The sequence below is a fragment of the Oenanthe melanoleuca genome, chromosome 3 (assembly GCF_029582105.1).
Source record: "Oenanthe melanoleuca isolate GR-GAL-2019-014 chromosome 3, OMel1.0, whole genome shotgun sequence".
NCBI lineage: Eukaryota > Metazoa > Chordata > Aves > Passeriformes > Muscicapidae > Oenanthe > Oenanthe melanoleuca.
The window spans coordinates 50,827,838-50,849,400 of NC_079336.1; the positions used below are offsets into that span (position 1 = coordinate 50,827,838).

At 40.6% G+C, this 21,563-nt stretch overlaps 1 protein-coding gene across 4 annotated transcripts in view; it reads right to left on the reverse strand.

The window, feature by feature from the left end:
- THEMIS (thymocyte selection associated) overlaps positions 1-18,821 on the reverse strand; it is a 76,100-nt gene extending 57,279 nt beyond the window's left edge. For all 4 annotated transcript variants that reach the window (XM_056488277.1, XM_056488278.1, XM_056488280.1 and 1 more), the window contains exons 1-2: positions 18,669-18,821; positions 4,968-5,126 (exon numbers count right to left, since the gene is read on the reverse strand). In XM_056488277.1, the coding sequence (XP_056344252.1) occupies positions 4,968-5,126; positions 18,669-18,756 (247 nt within the window). In that variant the 5' untranslated portion in view covers positions 18,757-18,821. The remainder of the gene's footprint in view (positions 1-4,967; positions 5,127-18,668) is intronic.
- Between the last annotated feature and the right edge of the window lie 2,742 nt (positions 18,822-21,563).

Consider the following 21,563-nt stretch of genomic DNA (forward strand, 5'->3'; position numbering starts at 1 on the left):
TCTTAATTTTGGTGACAGAATGCTTGCTTAGGCAAGAGAAGAGCCATGTGGCCTTGCACACTTAGCTTCTGTATAGATAAGACTTCTGACATGAAGGCACCTGACAGCCACCTTACATATAAACATGTAAAGGTCCATATGTTTGTCTCTATATAGAACATAGGTAAATATATAAAAAGTTATTTTAGTACATTGGGTGGAAGTCATTGCCAAATTCTGCCATGGTATCCTCTCATAAATAGTCTCCTTGATATGTATATGTGTAAAAACCAAAATAAAACCACAGAAACCACCAAACAATATTATCTGGAACATTTCAGAGCCTTATTAAAATCACTGTGAATCAAATTGCAAAAACAAATGTTTTCCAGATCTAAGATAACAAGAAAACCTCCAGGAGGAGGAGACATATGGCAAGTTTGAGATGCTAAAATTTGGACATTTTGAGGTCAAGCAAAAATATTTTTGTACTTTTTCATAAAGCATAAAATGACTGAATGAAATTCACTTAGACTTTCCCGAGAGAGCTTGGTTGACTGTAATGGGGAAAGACAGATGGAAATAACAAAATTGTAAGAAAGTCCATCTGGTTTAGCAAGATCTGGTATTATTGCTCCTATAGATACACTTTCTAAATGCAGTCTGGTCTACAACCAAACTGTACTGATGTCCAATGGTTTGGGGGAAAATAAAACAATCATACAAGAAGAACTACGTGCATGTACAATAATATCACAGGAAAATATAACCATTCCACTCCATGCAGCCTCTGTACCTAGTGACATTTCACTAGGTGAAGTGTCTGCCTAGACATAATACCATGATTAGACAGCTCCAAACATCATCAGCCCATCTTTTCAAGAAGTTTTACTAATTGGTGTGCAAGTTGAGACAGAGAAAGTTTGAGAATCTGAGAAAATTATTTCACTGGTATGGGAGGGAAAACATAGCCAAGGATCACAAGACTGAATGTGCTATGGAAAAATATGTTTTGATAGAAGGATATTTTTACCACCTTCTTACAGAACAGTACATGCAGCTCTCTTTTATTGGTTGTAGTGTAAAATGTACCACCATGGAGTTTTATAGTCTTCCTATTTTCAGCCTTAATCACAGTCCTGAAGGAAAGGAGTATTTTACTCTTTCCCCCACAGAAATCTGAAAAAACTGATAGTTAGGCTTGTCTAGTAGAGTAGCAAGCAGCCTTCAAGAAAAAAGAAGAGCAGAACAAATCATCTGTTCCAGAGTAGCAGTTTCTGTTCCCCAGGTAAAGCAAGAGATTGGGAAGAGCACAGTTTCTACCTTCTGTGGAGATGACTTAATTGTTATTCCTCTTTCCCCCCACCTCCAATACTCACTCTCTGCCTCTTCTGCTGCAGCATCCTTCTCCCCTCATCCTGTCCCAAAGGACAGCTTTCCCTCATCTAATACTGAGATGAGCCTTTTAATGCCTAACCCATATTCTTCCATGGATGTGTTGTGTGGTCACTGACAAGTCTCCTGTCTTTTGATTTGCAGATGTACTCAAAGGAGCAGTCATGCCTAGCTACATGTCTGTCAGGTAGGAATAAGCAGCAGCAGCAATCAGGGACCTCATGAGAACAGGGCAGTCCAGTAATGTTTTTTTTGCAGAAGAAGGAATAAAACAGAATGAAATGTAGTCATTTGTTCTGACAAATAGAATTTAGCTGTTGTGCAAATTACCTGTCTGTTAATTTGCCAGTGGTGAAAATTGTAGTTCAAAATGTGGTTAGATGTAGCCATTGAAGTGTCTAGAGTAACAGCAGACTTCTATTTTTTTACCCAGTGTATGAGCACAGAAGGAATAGCCTGGCCCTCCGAGGCATGCAAAAGAACAAATTAGAATGAGGATAAAATGAAGTAACACAGATAGTGAACTTGCGGTTGCAGCGGTTTCTCTAATGCAAACGGCAGATTAGGCCTGTATCAAGGATCTGATTTGCCAGAGCAGAAAAAAAGGAGTTCTGAAGACTGCAAATATGCTCAGAAGGACAGAGAGTAAGGCTTGTTTAAAGCCAATGAGCCCAGTTGCTCACTCTCCGAGCTGCTATCCCCAGAGTAACCTAAATAGGGGCATTGCTCATTTGTGCCATATGCACGCAGGGAAAGGATGCACGAGCCCATGGCACGCACAAGAACTCATGGCAAAGGAAATGGAAAGGAGCATCAAAGAAAAAGATTTCTTTGCATCAACACTGGCAAGAGAGCACTGTACATAAAATGTAAATACAGGGTCAGCCTCCTGGAGACCTGCAGATATTTTTATTGAATTAAGTCAAAGGCAGCGTGAAAAAGATCACCTACAATTCAGTCCTGTGCTTTGTTCAGGAGATGGGGGCAAGCCATGTTTCATGTACAACATCTCAGTTAGAGCTTAGCATGTGTATGTAATAAAGTGAAAAGGAAAAAGGTCAAGAAAGAGCAAGAGACTGGAAAATCTTGACTCTGCAGAGCGGAATCATTCGTCAGCTAAGAATTAAATTAGAGAAATGACAAATTTACATCTTACCAGATAGCTCTTGAATGCATAAGAATACATATACAGTGAAAAACAGGAAAGAGGTGCTCCCTGTTGGGCTAATAAGAAGTATCATTATGCCCCTCTTCAGTGCTGCTTTTCAGTAATACCCATCATGTGGAGGATAATAATGATAAATTTCCACAAAATGAACTCTGAATTCATTTTTCAAGTGAAATAACCCAGTTTTCTAGAACACTGGCTAGGAGAGTTCATAACTATGCATGAAAATTGTAGTGATTAAATCGAATTTGAAAATGTGCTCAGTAGGGCAACAGCATCCAAATGCCAAGTTGTAAAACTGATCACTTGAATGCAAGTAAATCCCGATTCACCAGGTTCAAGCATTTGAAATCATAACTTTCTGTTCCAACAATCAGGACTTTCAACATTAATAAATTTAGGATTACTTTTATCACTCTGTTGTGTTGGGTATTTTAAGATTCAGATGTTCAACCTCACCTGCCAATCAAGATTTAGAATATATTTCTATTGGTGTATGTATTTTAGAGATAGAAGAAATTTTAATAATATCAGAGAAACATGGATTACAAGGAAAATGCCAGGTATCTTGAGAGTTCAGAGGAAAGTCATGTTTCAATATCTCTAGATAGCCATAGATAATTAAAAGGTCTTTGATCTCTACATCTAGGTCCTACTAGTGCTTGAAAATGGCATTCCAAAAAAAAAGTCTTTTAATAAGTGGTCATAGAAACCATTCTGATTCACAGGATAAGAAAATCGTGAAGATAAATTGAGCATCTACTGGGGGTGGGGGGAGTTATATATACACAACTATTTCAGAGAGAAATCTGTATTTTAGAGATGGCAAATAAAGGCATAGCACAAGACATTTTTCTGTAGAATTCAGATGAAACTTTTCATCCCCATGGACTTTTACATTTTATTTGTTTCAAGAAGTGTGTCTCTGCAGAAAAAGCACCTATCAGCTTGCATCCTGGCATTTCCTAAACCCCATATGTGCACATGCACACACTTTGGCATACTCAGCAAGACTTTAGAAGAGCACCAATGGGGTCATTAAGTCAAGCACTCAAACACTAGGAAACACTCATATTATGTTCCTCATGCAGCATCAATTTAATTTCCCATGTTCTTTCAGTATAATACAGTGTTAATTAAATATTTAGGTGTTTGGTTTTGTTTTTTATTTTTTGTCCAAAACTGTAGACTCATTCAGTCCATTAGAGCTACACTGACAGCCAAAGTGAGTCCTGGGCACGATCTCAGACTCTTGAAGTCTGTTGTGTTCTGTGTGTCCTTGTACCAGTGTCTCCCTTATGCAGGTGTCCCCAGACGCCCTCTCACTCCCACTGCCCTCCTCATGCAGTTTTCCAGCCTGCTCATCTCCTCTCCCCGAGGGGCTCCCATTACCTCTGCTGCCTGCAAGACTCCCAGGAGAGGAAATGCCCTACTTCGAAACGTGTGGGTGGGTGGAGTGTTTCTCTGCTGCTGAAACCACCTGCACCTGCCTCCTGATCTTTGTTTCTGATCTTTGCAAGAAAAGTCTTCATCCCTCTGTCCTGCTCTGAGGTCAAAAACCATTTTCCTAATATAGTTTGCCTCCTCCTCTTCCCACACATGGGATATTCACAAGGGATATCTACTTCTCCCTCTGTGCTTTATTCACTTCCCTGTTCAATGCTGCTGGGCCCTAACAGCAGAGGAACTGAGATGAGAGCAAAATTCAAAAATTAACAAATATGCAACATGATGAACTAGGACTGGGTTCAATACTTGTCCAGCTCTCCTTAACAAGGCAACATGAAGAGAGGAAGATATGGTTCAAGTAGCAAGCCACTACCACATACCAAATTTCAAGTCCATCCTCCAAAATATGAACATATCTTGATTTCTATAAAACAGTGAAAGAGGCTTTTTAAGCAGAAAAAAACATCCATTCCCCACTAATCCTGTTTCCAAGCATGGAGCAGTCACTCTAGCCACCACAGTTAAAATAAATTACTGAAATAAAAGCAGTATTGAAAACAAAGTATTGAAAACATTTTGTACCCAAAATAATAAAATACAGATGTAGTAATGGTAAATAAATTATAGTTTGAGAACACAGCAAGGGATATTTCAGCTCAGAAGAGGTTTGGCAAAGTCATAAGTATATGAAAAAATTTTTTTTGTTGTAATTATTACACCAAGGGACTCCAAGTGTAGAAAACATTGCCACAAAGCTTTATAATATTAATAATTTCTATCCAGGTTTGGGAAAGGACTGTAAGAGTTGAAATTTAAAAATTAGCTGACTATGTCTTGTATCATCTGATAAAACTGTGTTCTTGACAGCTGAGTTGTAACCTCAAATATCAATCAAGACAACAAATCAATAAAATGAACAAAGGTGATTACTCAGGGCTATAATTCCTCAAAAACATGTATGCATGAAATACTATACCAGGAAAATTTAGTGGTAATTCCACTTTGGCTGAAAACTGGCTGACTTCATTATTCTCACAGATACTTGCTATGAGCTTATTAATTTTGAAGCCAATAACTTTAATGACTTCTTCTGTTGACAGGGAGCATTCATTTCCAAACATCCCATAGTCAGAGCCTGAAAAGAAACACAAAATAAAAGAATTATTCAGCTTTTTCTCACTTTGTCAAATGTCTTTACCTCTTTGACTGAAAAAAAAATTACTTAAACTATAAGAAATAATACTTGTGATAACCTCAACTTCTTTTACTTCCTCAGGGTCATCTTGTGACTTCAGGGACCAGTCAGCTCTATGTGTACATGGTTCTTAAATGCCTGCAAGGAGAACAAGGTCTGAAGAATCTACATTCCCAGATTATTAGACCAAAATAGGTAGAAGTAGAGCATAGGATTACCTGGGTTGTCAGGAGCTGTCTCCTGAAACCAGCAGGCAGTGGAGCTCAGCACTAAAGGGGCACAGAGCACAGCATGTCCCATAGGAAACAACAGGCTAGAGCAGGACACAAAAACCCAAAAACCCTGAAGGTGCCCAGGAGACATTCAAGTGCAGCCAGCATTTGAGCTACCTGAGGTAACAGAAGACCTGAAGAAAGTACAAGAAATTGGAAAACTGGCAAATTAACAATGGCAATCCCTGTCCCATGTTGAAATGAGCATACTGATTCTGACCTGTCAGCAAAAATTTCCATTTCTGTCTGTCATGTTCAGAACTTTGAGAAAAGGAACAAAGCAATCCAGCCAAGTGCTTCAGCACTTCCTCAGCAAAACCTGGAACTGTATCTTGTCCTGCCAAAGCCAGTCCTCCCTGCTCCATTCTAGTTGTGGTCAGCCTTTACTGTTTGAGAAGCAGGTACACAGAGATCAGAATAAATCCAAAAAGCTCAAAAGACAATTTATGCAGAAGAAGGAAAATTCCTCCTGGTCTCTGCAGGAATTAGCAGAAGCTTTGGGGCATGGGATCAATTAACTATGTGTAAAGGCAATGCAGCGAACGCATGGTGTTCCATTTGTAGATAGAATTGCACTGAAGACAGAACATCAGAAATGTTGACTTTAATACTAGATTCCATTCTTCTGTGCATTTCCTCTCAAGAACTAACCAAGATCTGTCCTGAAGTGATGTGGATGTACCCTTTCTGAAACCTCATTTCAAAGTTTCATTTTCCTTGTGGTGAGAAACATTGTTCTCATTTCCACTCCCAATGCAGTGGTGAGTGTATTTATTTGCTCTCCTACTAAAATTCTTTGACTTCTTGAAATTCTTTCTCATTTCCATTTTTCCCTTCCCCAAAGGGTTTTCAGGGTTAATTTTGCCCTTTGCTTTATCTCCTCTGAGAAGACATTTTCCTTCACACAATTACTCTAAGGCCTTACTTATATCTTGTTCAGTTTCAAGTATTTTTTTTTCCTAACCTATGTGAGTAGAGTGGTATCAGACAATGAGAAATATTTAAAACATGACCTTTGGCTACATATTTGCAATCAATAATTGAGAAGTCCTGTACTGAAATATCACCATTGCTGGCTGAGCTCCTTTCCCTTGAAGAGCAACACTCTTTACAGCTCTCCCTGTTGTTGGTGGGGACTATGGGGAGAAAAGAAAAAAAAACAGCTTAGCTTTTTTTTTTTTTTGTTTTCCACTCAGGTGTTAAATCAAAAAAACCCAGCCATTAGCTAACTAATCTTTCTAGTGTTCATTCAAGAGCAATTTCAGTCTTGAATATAGCCTGGGCTGATTAACATCTCTTACTGAGTCTGTGATCTATTTATTAACTCTGCTGCAGCACTTGTGAAGGACAAGCACTTGACTATCTCCTAGATCTCAAGAGAAGCTACTGGGAGCCCAGCCTAAGCATAACTTACTGTTGTTTTAGCCTAAACTTACCCAAAGCCTCAAGAGAGCACCACAAAACAACAGGAGAATGATGGAGAGTAATGCTGAGAAGTGGTTACATTGTGAATACTTGTCCAGACAAAGCTATTGGTTGCTTGTGCAATGCTCTCAACAATTGAGATGTACACATGAAAATCCTCAGCTTCTCTGAAGAAGATGTAGGTTTTTAACTCTCTGGAGAAGTAATCTTGATTGAAAAAATAAAGTAAAAACCCATCTGGAAGATGCTTTCCACAGGCTGGATGGGACAACACCCCCTGCTTTCCCTTGCTGAAGATCCTATGCAGGCTTAAGGTCTGTGCTGTACTCGGATTCCAGACTCACCCAGCAGGCTTTCTGCTGCACACCAGGATGATGACTATATCAGAGATACTCTGGATTATAGTGCCACACAAGTATCAACCAGTGCCAGGTGAAGAAACATGGTGGTTAAGCATGCTTTCAACAATTCTGGTACTGAGCAGAAGACCAAGAGAGTTGCTACTCTAACAAAAAAGTACAATCTGGTTTTCTTGTTGTAAAAATAGTGCATAATTGTTTGCTCTCTTCAGTCCCTTAGCAATTCAACACAGACTAACTCAGCTGTCTCTATGGAAATTGCTACAGCACCCATCAGGAGGGCTGGCTGCTGCTAGTACAGATCATGAAGTGCCATGTCTACTCACTTTTTAAATATTTCCAGATATAGTGACTCCACCATTTCCCTGGGCAGCTTGTTCCAGTGCTTAACCACTCTTTCAGTGAACATTTTTTTCCCAATATTCGAGATGAGCCTCCCCTGGCACAACTTGAAGCCATTTTCCCTTGTTATGTCACTGGTTGCTTGGGGGAAGAGAATGACCCTCACCTCACCACAGCTTCCTTTTAGGTAGTTTTAGAGAGAAGTAAAGTGTCCCCTTAGCCTTGTTTTCTCCAGGCTTAAATTCCCCAGCTCCCTCAGCTGTTCCTCATGGGATTTAAGTTCAATCCCCTTCACCAGCTCTGTTTTACTTCTCTGGGCTTACTCCAACACCTTTATGTCTTTCTTGCCATTCTTTCACTGCCACTCTCTGGTCTTGGCCATCCAGCCAGTTTTCTATCCAGGGATGGGCACACTTGTCCAAGCTGTGGGCTACCAGCTTTCCCAAGAGAATGCTGTGGGAGACTGTGCCAAAGGCTTTCTTAAGTCTGGGTAGGCAACATCCACAGCCTTTCCCTCATCCACTAAATGGAGCAGGTGAGAGGCTAAAGCTCTCAAAAAACTGTTATTAAAGAATATTTAATGACAATTTCAGTCTATATCTGCAAAAGAATGATACCACAAAACCCCCCAAGAAAATTGAAATCAAGGGATTTCATTGTCCTACCATCAAAGAAATTAACATGAGTATATGATCCAAACAAAATACTTTGTAATACCACCAGTGAAGAGCATAGGATAGAACTTTTCATTTGAAGAAAAGTTGAATAGATAGATCATATAACCATGGAATAATGGAGGTATGCCACCACATTTTCCATCCAATTAAAGACATCAGAGAACAGTTTATCATTTGTAAAACATACATTACCAGATTTATTTGAAATAGGCTAAGAGGTTGAAACACTATGAGGGTGAGAGGTTGGATGGATTATTGCTAACTGACTGAGACCAGATTGCAGAAGCCTCATTTTTATCAATACTAGGATTAAAAAAAAAATAAAAATTAAAAATTAAAATCTGCCAGCCACATTTTTGGGAGTGCAATTGCACATACAGTATTGATTTTAATTACATATTTGTCTGCAACTAGATTGCTTTGGCCCTGATTTTAGCCCTTGCTTGGCAGTTTGCCTGGAATAATACAATGAAGATTGCATTCAGACAAGAAAAATGTTACCTAGGCACTTGCAGCAAATATTTGTGCTGGTAAAAGGGAGCCAGGGAAACTGCACAGCTTTCAAAAAGGATAATAAAAGTTCTTTTTCCTTTAGAAGTCATGATAATTAATCTTAAAACATTTTGAATATTCCCACTTTGTGACAATGTGACCCTGAGAGATTTTACTTCAGCTGTGTAATGCAGACCCCTTTCACACAATAGATTGAAAAATGAAATTAAAATTAAAATGCACTTTTTTAACACTTATTTGTTGTTGCACAACAATAACTTTGTTTTTCCCACTCAAGTCACAAAGAAAATATAACTCTTTGAAAATGTAAATCAAGTAACCTTGAGAACAGAATCTTTTGATTTGAGAAAATGTATGCGATATAATGCAAAAACCCACCCCTAACTAACATTTTAGCAAACTCAGAATAAAGCAACTTATTTACAGTGATCAAACAATGCCCCTGAAGGCTGTAATTAAATAGCTTGTTGCCTTTGAAAGAATCTTTTCTGGAATGTTACTTTGACCAATAAAAAACCCATTTATATCCTTTTGTAAGCTCATCTCTAGTTTGACAATCTGCGTTATCAACCACCATGATCAGATCAAAGCAAACACCACAATTGGTTCAATATCTTTTCCCCCCATCTTTCCTAAAATGTTAAGCAGCCACACCACCATCCTCCCTAACATAAGGCCTTTATTGGATTTATTTCTCATTATAGGTACAAGAAGAGTATTTTTGTATTAAAAACACCGATATAAAATATAAATACAGTGAACACCTGAGATGGAGGATATCATTCTTCATGTCAGGGCATCTGACACTACCACTGAGATAAATATTTCATAATACAACATGAAAAAAAAAAAAATCTCAGTAATAGGTCCCTTTTTTTTCCCACTGGGTGACTGAGGTGAACGCCCCAGTGATGCTGATAGAAAGCACTGCTCACAGTCAGGCCCCTGGGTAAACAGCAGTAACACCTCACTGGGATGGAACTCCCTTTGCCAAATGCCTCCGGGCAGTTTAGCACGGAGAGCCAGGGAGAGCAGTGCAGAGACAAAAGGCTAGGGTGGCACAGAGGATTATTCAGCAGGGGTGAAGCTCAAGCCCAGGCTGGCTGACTCCCAGTCTCACAGCCTGCCTGCTACAGGGTGCTGCTAAGCACTTTCAAGTATCCCCCATTCTTTTTTTTTTTTTTTTTCCTTTTTTTTTTTTTTAAACTAAGAACAAACCTTTTTCCTAACAAAACCAAATTACTTTGGAGGCCAAACACTAGGCATTGACTCCCTAGTCCCATGGGTTTGAATCCTTGAAGGCAAATACTCTCTCTTTCATGTCTCAGTAACACTCACTGAATTCATTACAGCTGGCAGGCTGAGCAGTCTTTGAAAGGAGATCCAAAGAACCGGGAACCTGGCTGCTTAGCTGGGAGATGAAAGATCTCCCTGCATCTCCTGAAAGGGTAGAACTTTGTCCCAATGTCCTTTTCCCAGTGCTCCTTTCTCCACTATTAAGTTGTCATCAGTTGCCCATATGGGTGCCGAGTTCACCATCAGAGGTGACTCTGTTTCAGGGGGTGGCAAAATGGTTCTGCTTGCACGTAAAGCTCCATCCCCTGGTGCAGCCATTCAGCCAGAATTACAATAGCCCATTCTCCCCTACAACATAGCTCAGCTGAAATCACAGTTTTATTAAGGCTGCTGCAGGCTCTCAAAGTAATATGAAGGGCATAATGGATCTATAATTAGTGTCAATAAAAAAAGATATAATTCTTTATGGACATTATTTGAGGGCTAGCCAATTGTTCAGAGTTTATGCTCTTTGGCAAGAAAAGAGACCTATTTTAAAGTTTTAAGGAGGAGAGTTTTGCTTAATCATTTTTATCATTCTATACTCTAATTAAGCAGAAGGAAAAGCAAACAATTTCTGATGGGGAGACATTAGGTGCCTTTTTTTTCCATTCAAATACCTCCTGAGCATCAAAGATGCTCAGCAGCCAGCTGGATTTTCCCCACTAAACTCAAATAATCTAATGGTTTGTAGTGAAGAGGCTGGAAGTCATACACAGTGATAGGCAAAGAAGGAAACATGCCCCAGCATCTGTCTCTAACCCCAGGCTGTGAGAGTGGCTGCAAACAGGATAAAACACCTGTATGGCTTTTATCCACCCCTCCCTTCCTACCCCCAGAAGGTGCCCCCACTGAGAGCAAGTGAGCCCAGCTCCCCAGTGGCCACACAGTGCTCCAGATGCCCGAGGATAACAGGTCATGAGTGTGGTGTGCATTTGAGTGGGAGAGACTTTGTCAAGTGACAGAGCAACTTTTTGGGCTTTCAAAAACCTCTTCTCTCTTTAACATGTCCTAAGCAACAAAAATATTTAGGCTTGATCAGTTTGGGACACAAATCTTCCAAAAGACTCTAAACAAAGGTGCATCTTATCTAGATCATACCTACTTAGGCTGTGAAGGGTCTGATATTTCCCAGCACAAAACCATCAAAAAACAAAAGCCGTTAAGATTTATCTTTTGTCATATAAAGTCAAACTTTAAATGTCAAGTGCTTTAAGCCATTTCAATCATAATGTACTTTTAAAAAAAAAATTACCTCTGGGGTTTCTGATTTATTCCCTTCCTGATATGTTTATGGCCCTTTTTTTTAATAAATGCATTCTTCTGATTCTCATCTATCCAGAGGCTCACACACTGCATGTGGCAGCAGAGCTTTATGTGTGCAGCACCCACTATAGTGGAAAGAGCAAGTGAAACCACAGCTCCCAATGAAACACCTTTGACCTTTTATTGGGGTTTACCCAAATGAGTCAGAATTACTACAGCAGTGAAGACAATGCCCAAACCTGATTTTGAACAGCATTAGTCACTGTTAGAGCTGTTAATGATTTATTTAGTTTTATCCATTTTCTTTACAGTATTAATTACTTTAAATTTAATATATTTATTCACTTATATGTTCAACAGAAAAACTACATTTTGTTGGACAAGGTTTAGGAAGGCTGCTCAAACTGAGTTACAAGATCAGGTCAGAGTATTGAACGCTTCACAGTGCAGTCCAGAACTGGAAACATGTTTAAGCATCTTCCCCTACAGAGATCAGAGCATGATGCCCCTTGTGTCATTACTGAGTATCCAAGGGAGCTAACCAGAAACAGTGGAACTGGACAAATGCCATTTTCCTTTATGAACAGATCACCAGGTAATTGAAGAAAAAGTTTTGTCACAAAAGCCCTGTAGGTCAGAAACAGTGTGTGGTCATGGACTTGTGTACCATGGGATGTTTATCCCAGGATCTTCCCTCCTGTGTAATTTAACATAGTTGTCATCTTTCCAGAGCCTGAGTTTGTGAAAATGATCTTGGTACTTTTATAGGCTTTTTATAGGTTCATGGGAAGGGAAACAGGGCCCCTCCTTCTGCAGACGTCCTCCTCACATCCCTGGAGCCCATGAGCAATGACAGCTGGGGAGCTCTCTGCTACAGGACACCAGCACATTGAGGGAGCTCCAGCAAGCCAAGACAAGGAGTTGAGCCCTGCATTGGGACAAACCAGGAAATTTGGGTATTCTGCCTACCTCCTGTGCCATCCACAGGGTGGCCCAAAAGTGAAAGAAAACCCCCTTAAAGGAGATCCTCATACCAGCTTCACCCTGAGTGCCAGCTACCCAGTGTCAGATTTTTCTCACTGTGTCTGGATGAGTCATTCCATTGAGAGCAGCAGTATGAATAAAATGAGCAATATTTGACCCATAAAAGTAAGGGTTTGTTCTCACATCCACTAAAGAGCACTTTCTTTCTTGTTTAGAATAAAACAGGCATTTGAAGAAGCTTGAACAAGGGCAGGAGAGTTTCAGTGGTTGGTATTAATAGAGAAAATTTACCAATGTGCTCTAACAACTGACCACAAAAGAGAATCCTATCTATCTGTTACTCTGGCTGTACTTAAGGCTTTTGCTCTTACTTGCTTAATCAAAGGGAAGAGAAACAACTGTATTCAAAGGAAACCACCCTTCAACTTTTTGATAGGTTTGGCTTCTTTATCTTTAAAAAAAACAAAAAGACAAAAAATAGTAAGAGAAAGCACTGTACCACAAGTTTCACTAATTTCTTGTGTCATTCTCTCTTGGCATGCACTCCACCAAGACTCTACCCAGCAAATTTAGAGAACACTTAAATGATATTTCACCTCTAAGAAATACAGACCTAATTATCTTCATCAAAGCTGTCTATGCTTGGCCTCTGTTTAAATTATTTGTTGCCTTTCGTTTGAAAAAGTAGCTTTATCAATCCTGAAGAGGCAGTTTGCTTGTTTTATTCATACGTATTACAGACTGCATATCCTAGCCTTCATCAACTCATTGGCTTATCACACTTGATAAGGGAGGAGGATTTGTCCTCTCTAGGTTGGCTCAGAAACTGTAAAAAAAATCTACCCTATGTGATCATTTTTGAACTGTCAGAGTTGAGAGATATTTCTTGTCAAAATTAGGACTCGAGACAGCTGAGACTGGATAGATAAGAATTCCTTTTATGTTCAGTTTGCCTAGCTACAGTAAGAGGGTTAACAAGACCTTTTGAACTCTGTTGATGGTCAGCAGACCCCATCATTTCCCTGAAATTCTTGCAGAAATGCATGCTGGAAAGATGCCATTTTCCAGTCGGAAAGCAGAGAGAGTGAAACTGAAACTGCAGATACAGTGAGCATAGCCAGTACATAGCCAGCAAGAGGAACCATGAGTCATGTTTACAATTCACCAAAATGAGTTTTGAAACGGAACTATTCATCCAAAGGGTTTTGTGTGGCATTGCCTCTCATGCAGCTGTCAGAGAGCACCAAACATCTGCCCAGAGGAGAAATCACAACCTGTCAGTTTTAAGAATCTTTAGATCCCTTAGGTCTGGAAAGACATTAACAAAACATGTACTTGTTGCCTCTTCCCAATATTTTCTCCCTGCACAGACCTGGCACTTTCCTGGACCCCAGAGACTGGAGAACCACAGCTACAGCATGCTGCTTCACTACATACCCAGCCTGTAGAGATGGCAGCTGCTGGCTTTGGGCTCCCTTCTCCTCAGAGAAGGAGCTCAGAGCTTCCTAATGTGTTTCACAGGTCTGTTGTAAAAGAGGGTATGTCCTGGAACTGCAATTTACACAACACACATGCTGTTTTCAAATAACTCAACCACAGAGCAGAGCTACAAACTCTACCCACATTCTGGCAAGTCCCAACCCCTGAAGAAATGGGGGAATACCATTCATGCACTGATGCATGTGTTTAAGTGGGGCAAGAATGAGAAGACTGTGGGTAGGCTAATGAAAACAAACACCAACAGAAGAGGTGCCTTGAACAGTTCTTCATTTTTCATGATTAAAGTTGTCATTTTTTACTGTTCTGCCAGTGGTTAAATTAAGCCTGCAAAATATTAAATTCAATTACCCATAAAATAATTATATTAGTATTAAAACAGACATAATTTTTGCAACATAAAGATGAAAGCCCACACTTGCATGCTATCTGTAAAAATCAGTGGTCAGAGAGTACTTTCCTCACCCACTAAGTATCAATATTTACTAAAATGTTCAAAGAAAGATATTTGATCAATCAAATCTAGTTCCCAATGGAGTTTCAGCAATTTAATTTTTATAATAACATATTTTAATGAGCTATTAAATTGTCATGTACTTCAGCCTGCACTGTAGTTCCTTTCTAATCAGTACTGATTACAAAGTTATTTGTATCTGGCAGACTTGCTTTCATTTTATAATCATCCTTCCAATTCCCTTCAGAGATTTAACAGTACAGTCCAGTTTCTGTAGCAAGGACTGTCCTGCCAAAGGAACTGCCCTGAGAGGCATCCCTGGCATTTGCAGAACTACCATCTCCTTTTATCGGTGTTGCTGTTTTCAAGCCAGAGATAACAGCAGTTTCTCTGCTTCTGTATAGACTTTGAATATGATGATGGAAAGCATTTTGGAAGAGCTCAGGACTCTTATAACACCCCACATTTCTGACTCTGCAAAGTGTCAGACAGCAGGAGGAGATGGCTGCAGGTTGGGTCTCTGACTATGCAGCCCCACACAGCTGGAGCCAAAGCAGAATAGGAACATGGGAGTGTGAACAAGCACCTCAAACCTTGACTATTCTGTCTAGGGGCAAACTGGTAAGGCTTCAACCAACTCCAAAGTCCAAGTGTAGCATGAAAATCACTGATATCATTCAAGGAAAATGGTTTCCTCTTCTTCATGCCAGGAACAGAGAGATAAACAGGAGCAGAACTTCCTGAGAAAGGTGTCCAAAGCATAGTATTCACTACCAAGGCAAAAGTTCAATTGCCCATGGCTTTACTAGCTGAAAGTATTCCACGTGGAAGCAGGGTCTATAAAGTCATGTCCATTTGCAGTTTGGGGAACTATAGTTAAATACATCACATTCCACCAATATCAGCAGGAACATTTTTTTTATAGGCCAGTAGAGAGACTAATGATAGAATGAGTGCACACAGCATATGTTTTCTACTTACTTTCCACTGGGAACAGTAGCAGGCAGGCTTAGGTCTGAAAAGAGAGACCTAGATTGTATTTGGTGTAACATGGATATAGAGGCAGAATGGATTCTTTCTGAGATGTTACCTTGCCAAAGGCAAGTTAATTCCAGCTCTCTCCCTGGAGCTTAACTTTGCAGCTTCTAATAAAAATACCTCACCACATGGTAAATATCCATCTTCAAAAAATAATACACTTTCCTTATGCTTCCAGAGGTACTGGAAATCTGTCAGGACCTGTAAGGCTAGTTTGCAAGTCCTATATTTGAAAAACCACTAGACCTAAATGCAGTGTGTGGAAAATGCTGCTTCCAATAGAGTAAACAGAGAGTTTCATCCCCGCAGCACACAGAGCACCAGAGAGCAGTGAATCAATTACACTGTGTTGTCTTATTATCACGTATTTTGCTGCAGCCTTCTTTGGTTGGCTGCTGCAGCTTTGATGTGACGGCTCTGATGGATGCAGTAGGCCATTATTTACTCCCTTAGCTAGTCTATGGACCTGGCTGAGCTATGTTAAGAAACCTTGCCCTTTTTGGGAGGTGCTGTGAAGAACATCCATTAACATTTACGTATATAAAAATTCTTCCTATTTGAAATTCTAACACAGGAAAATTAAATATCCCTGGTGATTGATCAGTTTCAAACAATCACAAGTAATGCTTTAACAATTGATCCTCTCCCTTACTATCTGCAGGTTGTGCTGAGAATGGTTACAGATTCCTATGAAATCCCACTCCACAAAACCACTTAGCTGACCAGACTGGCTGTGTACCATTTGGGAGCTATTACAATCAGTGCACAAATGCTCAGATTTGGTCCCAGCAGCCACAGCAATAAACCCATATTCCCTGCTGACAGACCTGCCATTACCCACACTGTGATTGCTGGTGTACTGCATGGGGTAAGAGAGATCAAAAAGGTTGGTGCAGGGGCAGAGGGATCTGCCTGAGGAAGTACTAAAGAGTGGTTGTCCTAATGGAAACTTGAAGTGCTCAAAGTGGCCCATTCTCCTGTTTAGCAATATAACAGGAGTTACTTCAGACTCTCTCTGAAGCACTAGTCTTGCAACAGAAAATGTAACATAAATCATAATGCAATCACAGAACCATGTGTTCACCCCAGCCTCCAGGTGCAGAAGGGAGGAAAATATTCAGGAAAGATCTGACACAGACAGAGAGCTCAGGGAAGGAGGGAGAGAAAGGGAGCAAGGACCTGGCCTGAGAAGACCTTTTGTAGCCCTAGATTCTGCAAACCTATCAGGCACTGAGCGCCTTGAGCATCTCAATCTTCCTCTGAAGCAAGGAAGAAGGGGAACCCACAGAAGCCTACTACAGGACATTGGTGTTTCTGGGTCTTGCAAGTATTTTTGGGATATCTTGGCTGTGAGGACAAGGAGCCAAGCAGAGTATATCAGTCTTGCTTGTTGTATAAACAAGAGACTCACATGTGGTTGTTGGTGCTGCAGCTGCTGTGCTGGTAGAACACCTATGAGAACAGCTGAGAAGCCACCAGGAGCAGAGGACAGGAAGATGTGGTGCTGCTGAAGACCAAAAATGCATTGGAGCAGCACGAGGGCTATCACTTTACTGCTAATATTCTGAGGTCTCTAAAGTACCTCCCTCTCCCAAGGCTAGTCAACAATTACTAGCCTTTTTCATTTCACATGTGAGGAATTGCTGCAAACACCAGTGTTTTTCTCCTCATGTGGAAGGGTTTAGAGGGTAAATAGAATCACAAACTGAAATACTCTGGCTACAAGTATAAGTTTTACCATCCATGAATAGCAGGATGCAGACTGTGGGAACTCAGAAACCTGCAGAGAGCTGGGCTACCATCATTTTATCATAGCATTTTGTATATACGTACATATATACACACATCTCACAGCATTTTGTGTACACATAAGTATATGTGTATGTATATATATGTATATATATATATATATATATATATATATATTTATGCATACCTACTTGTACAAATGCATACAACTTGTTTTCATATCACTTCTGCTTCCTAGCTGTGTGAAAAGAGATGAATACAGTGGCTACTCCAGCTTAGGGAGATGAGCTTCCCTTTTTTAGTTTTAATTCTACTCTTCATCACTTAGCTGGTAATTTTCTTATCAAAAATTTACTTGCCACTGCTGCCAGACCACTGTAAGAGATACAACTTGAACAGGCCACATAGCAAAGTTCAGAAAAAGAGTATTTTTAAAAGTTTCTAGTAATTTTAGCTAAGTTTATTTCCCAGAACATTTTTTTCTATATATTAGTACTATTCATAGCATAGTTTTCAGAGCAGCCAGGATGGGCAATTGGGAGCACATGGGCAGGGCACTACCTTCACAGATTCAGTGTGCCCTTTCCCATTTCCTTTCTGCCTAAACAGGCTGTTGTCATGGAGGGAAAAATCGCCCAATCTGGCCACAGCTACTGGTTGCCAATCAGACTTTCCATGGCCACCTCCTCTCTCCTTCTGCTAGGGACCAGTATGGAATATTCATATTGATGTAAAGATAGATATTGTGGATCCTGAAATGGGTGTTTGGCTGAAGCTGAAGACCTCAGCTCACTTCATGAAACCTTCTCTGTTTGATAGTTGAACCCAAATTTTTCCCTTTCAGTGGCATGGTGATAACTGTCTTTTTCTAGACTGATACATGGGCTTGACATGATATCTTCACAATCACTGAATAAAATCCATTCCTAAACCAAGAGCAGATTTTTCCATCTAATGCAATCCTCTTTGTCGCCTTTTGAATGTGTTTTGAGCACTAAAAACATAATAAAAATAGATCTGCAGCAGGAAAACCCAGTAAAGTATTACCCCTGTGTTGCTCCTGTCCAGCTCATACCAGCCCCTTTGCATTGTTGCACACTTGAAGTGCCCCCAAATCCAGGACAGATTTTTCAGGAAAATCTTATAGTCCTTCAAGGTCACCTTCCAGACTCCCTGGTTCTTTATTTCTGAGACAGAAGGCACTTCTCCATGGCAGCCCCAGAAGTCCAAGATGAGTTAAATCAATTAACCTCTGTGAGGTGATTTGATTGATGCTCTGTTTAAGCTCAAAGCAAATTCGTGTCTTATTCCAGTACTCTTTCCAGAATATAATAAGGACTAACTACAGTTTCTTTTTCATTGCCAGTGAGAAGACCAAATGCACACTGCACCAAAGACATTTCCAAAGCCATTGATAAAACACTCAGCACTCAGCTGGTGGGAAACTGCTAGGAGACAACTCCATGAGCATCCTTCGTGTGCCTCCCCCATGATCCACGTTCCAGTGTGAAGGGGGCCCTGATGTCAAATACAGGCTTGCAAAGCCCTGCCAGAAAACACTCAGTGCTCACCTTGGCTGTAGATGCCTGACTGGATTTGGAGGACCCTGGGGAGGGCTCTGAGGTCCAGAGAATGAATGAACTTCTCCAGGGAGGCCATGCTCCGCAGCACTGCAGCATGTGGCTTTGGCACGTAGCACCCAGAGAAAGCTCCCAGGGCTCAGCTCTCAGCCTGGTGCTTGCTGTGCTCTGCTGCAGAGGAGAGGAGTGGCGTGGGGAGGTACTTCTGCTTCCTTCCCTCCCTGGCTGCTCCCTCCCACGCGTGCAGCTGGAGTGGGGCAGGCAGCTGCGGCCCCATAGCTGGCTCTGGCACCCACAGCCACCAGGGGTCTGTGCCAGCCTGGAAATGTGGGCATGGCCCCCGTGGGTACTGGGCTCCAAAGGGGAAAAACACAAAGCTCCACTGCCACAAAACTCCATTTCATCAGCGAGAGTTATTGACCCTGTGAAAGGAACGCTGTGAATACCAGCCCTGCCCAGGGTGGAAAGAAAACCCCACCATATCTGTATGGGGTGTTGTTGGTTTTGCTGGGTTTTCTTTCCCCTTTTGGAACACAGCAACACAGCCTGGTGTTTGCTCACTTCAAAACCATAAATAACCTTTGAAGAAAAGAAATGAAGCACTTTGCTGTCGAATATTTTATCTGGATTTAAGATATACAAATAGAATATAAAATAATTCATCCTCTAAATGGACTTTTATACACAATATTGTTATGCAAAATGGCCAACATTTTCTTATGCCACCAATGATAATTGGAAATTTGATTTTGAAGCAAACCCACAGCACTGTTTTCAGCTTAGTCATTCTGAGCTCTATCAAGCACTGTTTTTTCAGCAGAACTCTTCTGAAGAGCAAGGCCATAGCAAATAAGCAGCAGACTCAGATCATGAGGAAAACTGAAGTGACTGATTTCGTGTTTGTTTACACTGCTCTCCTGCCTCCCTGAAGGGTCAGGGAAAGTAGATAGCATGACATTGTGACAAAACAGTGACCAAGATAATCAACTATTTATTTTCAAAAAGCTTGCTAACTTCATTTCCTCTAAATGTAATATTTTGCAGGAGACAATATTACTCACACATTAAAAACTTTACAATTAAAACCCTCAAATTCTTAGAGTAGGTGCACTGCCCTTTGAGCAGCCAGGCTACCTACAGAGTCTGAAAAGTTTGTTAACTTGGTTCTAACAAGTACTTCAGAGAATGTGAAGTACATTTTATGAGTGGGGAGTGTCCAGGTGCAGAACTCACTATTGCCAGTCATTAATGCTGCAGGTGCTACAGGGAGGAGGAGTAACTGGACTTTGGATCTGGAGGTCACAGTTATTTGTAAAACCTGAACTAGAGAACATGCACAGCCAACAACTCATCTACTATTTTAATGCAATATATTACTTATTCTCTCCTCCCAAGAAAACATATTTTGAATTATGCAAATGTAATTGATTTGAGAGAGAGCTGGGGTAATCACATGTATTCAGTGGCAAACAAAAGACCCATATGGTAAAAAGCTGGTTCATACAAGCACAAAGCAGTGAAGTGTGTGAGTGGTTTCAGTTATTTCAGTGGGACATCTTTGTATTTTTTAAGATTTTGTGTGCAACTCCAGCAATTCAAAGCCAATTTTCTTGGTACCTGCTCCCAAGGCTGTCAGGTATTGTGCCAATGCCAGCAGCTGGGCTTTACCTGTACACATTGTTTTGATCAATGAATAAAGAGCCCCTAAGGCCATTTCTATGGCTCCTCAATTCACTTGTATTTGGCTCTTCACTTTGGCAAGGCTGCCAGGAACACCACAAAAGAACATTTAACATGAATGGCAAACACACACACACAAAAATTAATAAATGTTTTCAATGTTGCTTGACTCCAACAAAGCAAATGCACAAACAGACATGGATTTCACACAAGAAAAATTCACAACAAAACCTGGTTTATGTTGCTGAATCCAGCAGCCAACAACATGGAGAAGGCAGCTGCAGCTCTGTGCTCCCATGGCCAACAAGCAGCATGCATTTCCAATAAGCACAGACACACAGATAAGCACAGCAGTCATAAATACACTGCCAGACTCACAAATCAACCTATGTAGAAACCCCAGCAAGCCTCAATGGCCTCATTCTTTTCCCCCTTCTGATTGATTGATATATTAGTGGGAAATAAGCACATATGTATTTGTGCATTGGGGATCCCTCCAGCAGCTGAACTTAGGCACAGTCTACCCAGTGGCCTCTGATCCTGATGCCACTGGGGCATGCAAGCAGCTCTGGAGGCCCAGAGCCTCTGTGATGTGCCTGGGAATACCCTGGGAATACCTCTGGGGTTCCCCTATCCACTGTTCTTCCCCTGTGCTTCTCTGTGTGTGTGTGTTTGTGTGTGTGTGTGTGTGTGTGTGTGTGTGTGTAGAAACCAGCCTTTTATCACACAATATAACAAAACCAATCATTTTAGCTACTATGAGAAGAACTAGAAATGCACTTTGAAATTGGAGTTTAAATCAGGAATGTTACTCACTGGTCATATGTTATCAGAATAGTCCCCAGATCTGCTAACACAGAGACTGATACATGAGAATCACTACCTGCTCTTCCAAATGCTCTGCAGGAAATTTTGATGTGTTAGGCCAAGTGCAGAGGAAAATAATTTGCCATCTCCAAACTATACTTGATCTCTGTGTGAGAGATCTCAGATTGTCATCATGGACTGTTGGTAATAAGGGATCCTTTGGGGAGATTTTCATATTGCAGACTAAATTCTTAGGAGGATCTTGACTAAGAAAAATTCCTTTTGTTTTGTTCAAGTTTCAATATTGAAGATTAGGACAAGTTTCTGACAAAAATATATCTATGCTGTACTGAGAGGAGGTAATTTCTGACCCTGTTCTTCCCATACAGAAAGAACAGA